Source organism: Oryzias melastigma, linkage group LG6, assembly GCF_002922805.2.
Source record: "Oryzias melastigma strain HK-1 linkage group LG6, ASM292280v2, whole genome shotgun sequence".
Classification (NCBI taxonomy): Eukaryota; Metazoa; Chordata; class Actinopteri; order Beloniformes; family Adrianichthyidae; genus Oryzias; species Oryzias melastigma.
The window spans coordinates 33958209-33970413 of record NC_050517.1 but is presented as its reverse complement, the minus strand read 5'-3'; the positions used below and the strand labels follow the sequence as shown (position 1 = coordinate 33970413).

At 37.9% G+C, this 12205-nt stretch overlaps 1 protein-coding gene across 1 annotated transcript in view; it reads left to right on the top strand.

The window, feature by feature from the left end:
• LOC112152060 (neural-cadherin) overlaps nt 1-12205 on the top strand; it is a gene marked incomplete at its 5' end in the record, with an annotated part of 198451 nt that overhangs the window by 127623 nt on the left and 58623 nt on the right. The window contains 4 exon segments of the mRNA XM_024281306.1: nt 2035-2284; nt 4563-4690; nt 4839-5025; nt 11378-11521. Of these exon segments, the coding sequence (XP_024137074.1) occupies nt 2035-2284; nt 4563-4690; nt 4839-5025; nt 11378-11521 (709 nt within the window).

The window sequence follows — 12205 nt, the reverse complement described above, 5'->3', positions numbered from 1 at the left end:
ATAGCAATTCCATGTTTCTATTAAATTCTCCGTCGGCGGCTGCTGATGTTTCAGGATGTGGAAGCTGAACGTCCAGAAAAACAAAGACGATGATGGAACGGCGTGGAGACGCCATCAGAACCGACACCCAACCGACGACACACACATGCAGAATGCACACGCAACAGACGCACATACAGACATAATGCACAAACACACACATAAACACACAAATCAACATAATGCACACATATACACCAACAACACACAGACATACATACACACGCACACACAATGCACACATGCAATACACAAACATACACACAGGATGCACACAACGCACTTACAAACTCACACAGTGAACACACAGACAACACATACACCATACACACACAATGCACAAACATACACACACAACGCTTACACATATATTCAACACATACACAACGCAAAAACATACACACAAATACACAAACTACAAGCATACACACACACACCGCACTTACATACGCACCAACACACACAAATAAAAACAACCCGTACACAATAAACACACAGTATATACACACTACATATATACATGCATAACGCACACACATACACACACTTACATATTTACATACACACACAAATACAGGCAACGCATACACAATAAACACACAATACACACATAACGTTGACACACTAGTCATATACATACACAATGCACAAACATACATACATATAAAGACAATCCACACACAAACATACACACAAATACACAACTAACGCACACATACACAAACTACAAGCATACAAACACACAAATAAAGACAACCTGTACACAATAAACACACAGTACATACACACTACATATATACATACATAACGCACACACATGCACACAATGCACTTACATACTTACATACACACAAATACAGGCAACGCATACACAATAAACACACAATACACACATAACGTACACACACTTACATACACACACACAACACACACATATAAAGACAATCCACGCACACACATATGCAGAAACACCTTCACACACATATTTCTATCCACACACACAGAAATCTTCCTGCAGCCTCAAACTAAAGTCTGAAATCATTAAATGTTTGTCTGCAAAGCCGTAATTGTTCTTTTGGATTCTCTGAAACTATTTCTTCAGGTTGGCGGTTTTCTAAAACGATTCTTTATTTTTGGGTCGATTAACTTTACTGCTGATAAGAAATGAGGACAGAAAAAGTCCAGTGAAGGTCCAGTTCTGGTCTGAACCTGGTCCTCCATCATCCTGGGTTCTAACTTCCACATTAGTCTGGTTGTTCTGAATCTGTTATCATCCAAGCGATGGATTTTGGAGCCATCCTCGTCTCAGCGGACGACAGTTCTGACGGCGCCGCTTTGTGCTCCAAATGATTCGCCGTAATCTTCACTGAAACCTCTTTTCGCATGTTTCCTAATGGAATTATTTTAGATAAGGTTGGTATGTTTAATGAAGGAGTCGTAATGCAGACATTTATTCACGAAGTCAAACCACTTCCTGAGCCGGTAATGACATGTATGTGACGAGTCGTTATATTTATATTTATAAAGATGCTTTTATCTGAAGTCATTCAGAGAAGTCCGACTCTTAAGAGACTCTTTATGTTTTAATAGCTTTTTCTTTTACTTTTAGAAGCTTCATTCTTTCACTAACAGTTTGCTGCTTGTTTACCGTGAGATGGAGCTTCACTTATGAAATGAAAGCAGGTTCTTACTTTATATTTAAAATAGTATTTGTTGAATTTTTTATGATTGTTTAATCTAGAAGTGCTGCTGAAGTTATGACCTCTGAGGCAGACACCAGGGAGTTTAATGGGCAGACATAAAATTGTCATTGATTTTTCTGGCGAGAAAGGAAATAAGCCCGTGTCCCTAATGGATTCTGTAAAGCAGGAGCACCTTGTTGTACCTTTGTACCAATTCCAGGCAGCAAGTCGGAGTGGCTTTGAAATAATCGCTTCATTTCAAAAGTTCCTGCTGTTATTGTGACCTGAGATCAGGTGATTTTCTCCTCCTTAGACCATCAAAGCCACCTCCCAGCTCCGTGACCCCCGGGTGACCTACAACCTGGAAGACGGGATGGTTCCGGAAACCAACATGCCGGTTCGGTTCTACCTCTCCCCCAACCGGGAGGACGGCTCTGCGTCGATCCTGGTGTCCGAGCCTCTGGACTACGAGACCACGGCCTTTTTCTCGCTGCAGGTTCGGGCGCAGAACGTGGCTGCTGTGCCTCTGGCTGCCTTCACCAGAGTTTATGTCAACATCACAGGTGCGCACTCCTGCTTCTGATCATTTCTTCTGACTAGGGCTGGGTTGATAAAACCAATATGAATTAATCTAAACTTAATAAACCTATCAATCCATAAAAATTTCAATCGAGTGAGCACATAAAAGCTAAAGTCTGGTAGCTTGATGCTAACGTTTAATGGATTTTCCCATAGGACGGCTAATGCTAACGCTCCGTCGACCTTATGCAGACTAAATGAACATCTTTAAAGGAATTTTCCAAACTCTTTTTAAAGAAGTAACAATTTGTGGTCTAAAATGCAGATTTTTGATTATTCTTTTTCTGAAAAAAAGTGTTCAATCACCACCTAGTGGTCAAACTGAAACAGCCTCTAGGAGAAGCAGAACAATGTTTACAATGTTAATGATCTGAAAATCTTTGTTAGAACTTCTCCTTTAGAGAATCCATGTAACACTGGATGATATTAACAATCTCATTATTTTACTAAATTTTACAATATGTAAACTGGATCAGATTAATATAAATATATTCAAAACATAAATAGAAAAGTTGCATTATCTGCAATAATGCTAGTGTGAAAGCTTTTTGCTGAAAAGTAGTCACTGAATATGCTGAAGCTTTTTGCTGAAACTTTTTATGAAATCTAGCCTAAGTGCTGAAGGGATTTGCTGAAAATGTAAAAACTATTTGCTAAATGTTAAATTGGCTATAAGACAGGACATTTGGTTAAAGAACTGAAGTTTACCTAAATTTCAGAAAATTTTATAGTAAAATTGCTTTTAAATCCCTAATATATGCCAATTTTGAAAAAAAAGTAGTGTGTTGCTTAAATATTATCTAAACTCCAAATTACCCCCAAAAAACCTCAGTAGATGTCAATTTAGCCAAAAGAGCTAGCTGGTTACTTTAGTACTAGCTAAACTCCAAAACTGCCTACAATTCTTCAGTAAACTAAATTAGTCAGAAACATTAGCCTGTTGCTAGAATACACGCTGAACTCTGAATTAGCATAAAAAAAACCTCAGTAGATAACAAATTAGCCAAAAATGTTAGCATGTTGCTAAAATATTAGTTAAACTCTAAATTGGCATAAAAAATAGCCTAAAAAGTTACCACATTGCTTAAATACTAGCTAAACTCCTAAATATACTGATTCCTCAGTAAACTAAATTAGAAAAAACATTAGCTTGTTTCTAAAACAGAAGCTAAACTCTAAATTAGCCTTAAAAACACAGTAGGCAACAAATTAGCCAAAAATGTTAGCATGTTGCTAAAATGTTAGCTAAACTCCTAACTCTAGAATCACTATAGTGTGAATACTAACTAAACATTCGCACAATTATTAATGTTTTTCTAAACAAATATGTCTAAATGTGTAATCTGTATAACCTAAATATTGAATTGAATCATTTTGTATTGAGGAGATTGAAAGAATCTAAAAAAATCATGAATCAAGTCGATCCAGGCTCTGGTGAATCCAATCGATTTTGAAGTTATGACCAGAACCCAGCCCTGATTTTGAGGCACCGTCACACCGGATGTCTAGTTTTGAATCATTCTGTTGATGAAGTGTGATTCACGTCCAAAAACACCTTCCTCATGTGAAGTCCGGTTTCTGGTTCAGGAAAACCTTCGGTTAAATAAAGAACCTTTCAGGCTCTGATGTAGCTTAGATTAACCTTTATCAAAATGCAAATGAGTTTTATTCGAGCATTTGTGTTCACGTGGGGGAATTCAGCTGCTACACCGTTAGACTAAAAAGACTTTCCTATTAATTTTTAAAGCATGAAAACCTCTCAGTGTTAGGGATAAAATATTGAGTACTCTGCAGAAACACAGAATGTCACAAAGTAGTTTGTCTGTTTTCAGGTTTAAGTGTCTTAAAACACTAGATTTTATTAATTAACTTTATTGAGAAAGGGACAATACGGAATAAGGAAAATTAAAACAATAAACTAGAATATTTCCGCAGGCTAATTTCCATCTGGAGTTAAGAGACAGTACAGATAAACTGTGTACAAAATAATACAAATAAAATACAGAATCAAATTTGAACAGATAAATTCTTTTTTTTTTTAAATCAGAGCCCGTTTTGTAATAAAATGTTCTTATTTGTGGTCATTTGTGATTTAGTTTTGACAAAACTAACTTACTTGTAACTTTTCAGTAAAATTTATCATCTTTTTGAGTCATTTTGTTTTTTAAATGTCATGTTTTAAATAACATCTATGATGAAACTATCTAGTGTTAAATCTAAATAATTTTCCCAGTGAATAAATGAATATTTTTCTTTTTGAAGATGTCAACGACAATGTTCCCTTCTTCACGTCTTCCATCTACGAGGCTTCGGTGACAGAAGGAGCTCATGTCGGGACGTCGGTTCTTCAGGTTTCTGCTCACGACAAAGATCTGGGTCTGAACGGAGAGGTTGGTGCTGATCTGTTTGCTTTTTTTGGGTAAAGAAAGATCAATAAATACAGATCTGCCGAGTGTTTTGAGTGGTTTTGGTGGAACAGATTTGGTTCCAGATTTGCTTCAAAGCCTCCTGAAGCTCCTCCCCCTTTGCTCTCTACAGATCACGTACAGCCTGCTGAACGACAGCAGCGGCGACCACCGCCTGTTCCGCATCGACCCGAAGTACGGCGTCATCTTCACCGAAGCCGTTTTTGACCGCGAGGCTCGCAGCTCTTACCTGTTGGAGGTCCAGTCAGAAGACGGAGAAGAGTCGGCGCGGCCCGGCAAGAACAAGCAGCCCAACACAGGTCAGCAGGACAAACGTCCTACAGCACATGTCAAAGTCAAGGCCCGGGGGCCGGATCCGGCCCTCCGGGTAATTCTATCCGGCCCTCCAGATCATTTTATTTTATTGTTATTAAAGGCCCGATGTTATCTTGCGCTCATTTCTAACTTGTATAATTTTGACAAAATATATTTTTATGAAGAGTAAAATATTAAAAAGTTATTTAATGTTTAAGTTGATTTATTAATATTCTATCCTTTTTATTATTCATAATTACGTTAAAAAGTTATGGTTTTAAAGTTTTAAAAAGTGGCATTCTGCTAGGTTTTTGGACTTTTTGTTTATTTACTTTTGAGGCTACTTTGGAGTTTAGCTAATATTTCAGCTACATGCTAGCTGTTTTGGAGTTAGGCTAATTTTTACATGCTAGCTGTTTTGGCTAATTTAGGCTTTTTTTATTAAAGAAATTTTGAAGTTTAGCTATTTTTTATGCTACATGCTAGCTATTTTGGCTAACCTAAGTTATTTTTTTTCAGATCATTTACCTTATTATTATTAATGGCCCGAGTTAGTGCTCATTTCTAACTTGTACAATTTTGACAAAATATAATTTTATGAACAGTAAAATATTGAACGTTATTTAAGGTTAAGTTGATTTATTCTGGAATAATATTCCTACGTTTTTATAATTAATTATTATGTTAAAAATTAGGGCTATAAAGTCTTAAAAACTGGCATTCTGTTAGCTTTTTGGACTATTTGTGCATTTGCTAAGCTTTTTGGGGTTATTTTGGAGTTTAGCTAATATATATTATCTACATATATGTTACCTGTTTTGGCTAATTGAAGCTTTTTTTCATTTTTTTTTAGGATATTGTGAAGTTTGGCTATTTTTTCTGCTACATGCTAGCTATTTTGGCTAACTTAAGGTTATTTATTCATTTTTTTTTAGATTTTTAGGTTTTAGCTGGCTGTCAGCTTCAGCGTTTTCAGCTAGCAGCTTCATTGTTTTTGGCCATCCATTTCAGCCTCTTCAGCGGCCAAATCCAGCTTCCAGCATTCACACTAGCATCATTGCAGGTCATGCTTTATATTAGGTTCATAAATATGTTAAAAAGTTATGATTTTTTTATTTTAAAAATGTAGTTTTACAGTGTTCAATAAATGTTTATCCCGTTCGCCCCTCGACCTATCAAGTGTTGTGGATTCTGGTCCCTTGTTCGATTGACTTTGACACTCCTGTCTTACATCAAACGCGAACATAGAAATCATTTGATTTCATTAAAATCACAGATTTTAACTTGATGTGATGAAACTGCTCTGCTTCTATTTCAGTAACTCTGCAGCAAAAATCAATATTTAGTCCAGATGACGGTCCAAACAGGTTATTCTAGCAGAGAGCACTTGAAAATATATCTTTTGTAAATATACAGATGAATATGAAACTCCTTAGAGAAGAAAAACATTTCCTTTTAACTCTTTAATACCCAACAATGCTGCTTATTTTCTTTGAGGAGTAATAAACACAATCAGTGTCTTTATTAAATGTTCTCTACTGTTTAGTTAAGCAGAGAGTCAAAGGGTTAAACACTTTAAATTTGATAGTATTTTAAATAGGAACAAAAACAAACACTGTTAAGGTTCAGATCAAAGGTTTGATTCTGATCTTTTTCCTTTTTTAAATTCACACATTTTTCAGCAGAACTGAAGTTTTTCATCTACATGTGGTTCCATCTGGTTCTCCGGCTCACAGAAAAGCCTAAAAACGCTGGTTACTTATCACAATAATTCTGTACATTTCTGGACTTTTTGGGGTTTTTCTTTTGCATCAACAGACTTTCATGGAGCTCCACTGAGTTTTACTGATCCCTCTCCTCTGCTGTTCAGCTGATTGCAGCATAATTGAACAGAGTTGATGCTGGTGTTGACATCACGTCTCACCAGGAAACTTCGAGGACATGAGGGGTCACAGGTCATCCCACCATGAGGTCATGAGACGTTTTCCCTCCAAAAAGCTCATTTTCTTCCCACCAGAACAGAAAACAGAAACTGAAGTCAATGTTTTCACTTCAGGAAGTTTTAAAGTTAACTAATAGTTAAGATCATGTAGAGCAGGGGTGTCAAACTCAATCGCACAATGGACCAAAATCCAAAACACACCTTAGGTCGCGGGCCGAACAGGATTAAACATTTACTGAACACACTAAAAGAACATTTTTAAACTTTAAAAACTGGAACTTTATAACATAATTATGAACTAGATATATAGCATTATCTGTGATAATGCGAGTGGGAATGCCGTAAGCTGAATTTGGCCACTGAAGATCCAATTGATCCAACTAAAATACTAACTAAATGCCAAATTAGCCCAAAAAACCCCGACATTAGCCAAAACAGCTAGCATAAACTCCATAATAGCCTAAAAATCTTAGTGATGTCAAAATAATCCAAAAATCTAGCAGAATGCCCATTTTAATACTTTAAAACCGTAACTTTTTAACACATTTATGAATAATAAAAAGGCAGGAATATTATTCCAGAATAAATCAACTTAATAACTTTCAATATTTTATTCTCCATAAAAATATATTTTGTTTGTTGCTTTGTGTTTCTAAAACCTCTAAAAGAGAAAACCGGCATCCCATAATTCAAGACTGCAAAACTGTAAAGGTGGTCATTAAAAAAAAAAAAACGTTCCTCATTTTAACCCTTTAATACTAGAGACGTGACATCTAAATAACTCTGTGACGTACTGTAAGGTTTACTGTATCGCATCATTTTGCTCTAAGCGCTCAATCTTTTTTGCAAAACATACTGTAATGTATGGATTTACATGAGCACATAATCGTTGGGCTTAAAGGGTTAACTTCACCCCCCCATCTACCATTCAGAGAAGCTTCCAGCTGTTAATCAGATAAAGATGGCGCCCAACCGGGCCAGGTCACATGTTAATCCCAGAACCAGACAGACAGAGACAACGGGCTAATTAATGATTTATTTACAATCATTCAAGCAGTAAACAGTTGGGAAAATATTCAAATGTTTGTTTGACATTTTAATGTTTTTCTGAGTGGAGTCATACAAATGTGTTTTGTATTTAAGGGCTAATTTCACAGTTTTTGCTGCTTTCTAAGTTAACATGAAACACATTTGAAATGCTATTGATCTCTGACATCACTCATCAGTTATAGTGTAATAATATCCTCTGATCGTAATCAATAAACACTTCGTCTTTGTTACTTGGTACTCTTGAATGAATGGAAAACCTTTAATTAGTTGTTAAAACCAGATTATGATAACTCAGTGAAAAAAATTAAGAAAAACGGGAAATAGAGGATGTAAGATCATTAAATCACATTTCCCTTCAAACAATCAGTCAAACTCTCTTTGATAGTCATTCATCTTAATGGATCCAATGTGATATATGTAACCTGTAAGTGCAAATATGTTGATTTTAAGACGTTATTCTCTTTGTTTTCTAATTAATGTATGAAGCAATGACTTAATTGGTTGAAATATTCTAGATTTATTATCATATGTGCAGTTTTCACTGACATACAAAGTTATGTTCCGTTATACAAGATAAAACAACACAAACGCACACATACAGTTTAAAGTTGACTGAGATGCAGATGTGGTGCCTAACAATGTATTTGTGCTTTTGTTGTCTTTTTTCTTTGTTTTTAATCGCTACAATTGCTTTAAATAAACAAATTGATCAATCAAAACATCATTTCTTAAAAAATGTAAATTTTTTAGCTTTTTTTTTACCTTAACGGTTATAACGGTTGATAAAACCAGAAGCACGTTCAGTCATTTCAGTTTTCAAAACCGTTGATGTTGGAATCTCAAGAAAGCAGAAAAAAAATAAAATGAAATAAATAAATAAATAAATAACACCAAAAGAGTTTTTATGTCAACAATTTAACAGATAATTGTCCAAATTCTCCTCTGAGGTTGTGAGGCTGATGTAATAAATAAGAGAATTAACTCAATTCATAGTTCTATGAATCATTTAACATATCGCTAAATTATAAACAGAATTACAACATGTTGCTTTTTTTATAAAATAGATCAGAAAACTTTAATTTAGACATGTATTTATCTACCACAATAGAACCAAATCCTTTCCTCTCATGATCATATTTGTATAAATTGTATAAACCTGAATGTTTGGCCCCGTTTTTTTATATTCCTGCAAATGTAGATTTCTGTTTTTTCCCCCAAACATGATTGAGATTCTCTGGTTCTTCAAAAACTTTAATTAGTCAAAGACAGCTTTGAACTTTAGCATCTGTATTCTCCATCAATGAGAAGAGCCGAGCTCCCCTTTCCGTCCTTAATCCTAATGTTTCCTCTGATGTCTCATTGTCTCCTCCCTCACACAAATATGACTTTTGTATTAAGAAACAGGACTCTGCTGTCAGGTTTGAAGTAGGAATTATGGGTAATGTGCGATTTCCTTCCTGGGTTTCTGAGCGCGGAGCCCTTTCTCCGGGGTTACTGGGGCTGCTTAGCATTTGCAATGAGCTTTAGCTGTGTCTACATATCTGCCGCATCCAGAAGGGCTCATCTGCTCTGCCAGCGTTACCTGTCTGCGCCTGTTCTTCCCGGGGAGCGCCAGAGGGGGAGGGGAAACGTCCAAAACAAGCCAAGAAAAGCGCCGCGTTCCGCCGTCATCATCAGTGACTCCACACAGCTTGAAATTAACATGTCACTAATGTGCTCTGTGTGCAGATAATTTACTCTTTCTAACTAAAGGAATAAACAGTGTAATGAAGGGAGCTCCGATAAGACACAAACACTTGTCATCTTATGAATATTTAACCTTCCCAGGAGAGAGTTTCTGTTTCCGCGCAGAGAGAAGAGAAGCAGGCAGTTAAGGAGGTTTGCTTTGCTAAAACAATGAGAGAAGAAAAACATGCAAATTACAGCGACTCTTTGTGAGGAACGTTCCTCTGATGCCGAGAAATTGTGTTGGGTTCAGTCAGGGGCGGAGTTACAATCAGGCAAAGGTGGGCGGTGCCCCCAACACACTGGGGCTCCAGAGCAGAGCCTTTAACCCTTTAACACCTGAGGCGTCGCCAATGACGCCTAAACACAAAATCGTAAAAATTCATGAGGCTCCGCCTACCGCTGCGGGTTTCATGACGTCATTCTAGAGCCACCTGTTTGAGCTGGAATTTATCGTCCACAACTGGGCGACATACGGTATTCTGCATCTGAAATGAAGTTTTTTTTTGGCTGATCCCCGCTAGCTCAGTGGAGAAATTGGGTGTTGATGTCAGACTGGAGCTGAAAGGGGCTGTTCTCAATCTGTGACATCAGCACGCGAGGACCCGCTCGTTTTCGTGGGTATGGGAGAAGCTGGTACTGAGAGCGCAGGTTTTTAGTGGATTACTCACAAAAAACTGCTTTTGGGTTCTTTATTGTGAGGAATGAACAGAATAATACACTAAAAGTTCAAAAAGTTGTTTTTTCATGGTATGGCTGCTTTAAAATCCAGGCCACTAGATAGTCCCTTATGCCTCGTGTCCACTGAGCGCTCCAGACCAGACCGGACCAGACTGGACTTTTGAGCGTTTCCGTTACAAAATTGACCCGTTAACCCTTGTGCCATCTTAGGCATGTTAACGTTGGGAGTCAGCAAGCCAGCATGCTAATCTGATTGTTTTCAATGATTTTTGATTGTCTCTGGTGTCCCTGGTAGACGTGAAATCTTTCAGCAGCGTGAGGCTGCGTTTCTCCGCTTCAGAATAAGCTGTTGAAGAGTTATCCTAACCAAAACACTGGAGCTAAAGCTAATTTGTTTTTTCTGAAGTTATGTCTGGGAGTGGAACTTCAGTCTCAGTTTTTGAACGGAAAATTGTTTTATTTGAAAACTGGAAGCTTCTCCACACAAAGATGTGTTTACTTCCGGTGGCAGTACCGCGGCTCTTTTGGCTTTGTTTTAGTTCGTAAACATAAAATCCATAATTAACCTACATTTCAGAGCAAATGTACATTATATTTGATAGTATTTTACTAAACTCTACTATATTTATAAAGATCGCGAATCAGCGATCTTGGACGTCACAAATATTAGTACTCAGTTTCGTGAGCAGATCGCAAATATCCGAGCACCCGGTTACTCGTACAAGTTAGCTAGCAATCAGTTTTGCTAGACTTGGTAGATTCCAGCCCAATTTTAAAAAAAACATATTTTAAAGAATTAAAATAAATAGAGTTGTACTACTGCTGCAGAGGCCCCATCTTATTGTTTGCCTCCTAAGTCCACCACTGAGTCCAACAGCCGGTTCCCTCTGAACAAGAGAAGAACAATGTCGGGGGAACGTTTGGACCCGGCGTTCTCTAATCTTCTGTCGTACTCGCAGACACGGCGTACGTGAGAGTGTTCATCAGCGACATCAACGACAACAAGCCGGTGTTTGCTCAGCGCCTGTATGAGGTGGGCGTGGACGAGGACGCGGACGTGGGCCTGGCCGTCGTCACCGTCAGCGCTAATGATGAGGATGAAGGTACGCTTCAGCAGAGTTCTGCGGCTGAGACCAGATTTTATAGATTCCAGTCGCTAAAGGTTAAAGCAGCCAGCCAACCGCATAATATCATAAAAGCTTTGTGAAAGTGTGTACACTTCTGCCGGTTGTTGTCCCTTTCATCATATTAGCAGTCGGTTTTTTGCAGTACCAGGCGCCAAAGAGACAGCCTCTCTGCAAAACGCCCGTACGTGCAGCATTTTGCATAAAGTCTCCCCGGGGAACTCCTTTCCAATCTGGCCTGAGCTCTGCAAAAATCATGTCGCTAAAATCAAGCGGCGTGCTACATTTAGTAGTCTTTTAAGTGCTCGGTAATGCTCTGCTGCACATGTGTTCCAAAAAGAGTGACATGCTCCCACACAGTGGGTGGGCGGGATTTTGGCAATAAAGCAGTTGCTCATCCTCCGTGCAGAAGTATCCGAAGATCCCTTTATCTGCAATGTTTAGGTCCGTTAATCAAGTATTTATGGAGAGCGGGGGTGCAGCTTAGGCTGGTCTGCAGCACTAATGATGAATAGCTGTGGAATAGAGTTACCAAACGGAGACAGTTGCACCTAAGAGACCATGCTCAATTTGTCTTGTTAAAAAATCTGACTACTGTAATCCTGCCAGAGCCCCGGGGAGGCGCCGAGTGTTTTGTCAGCAAGGCCGTGTTAATAGTTCACA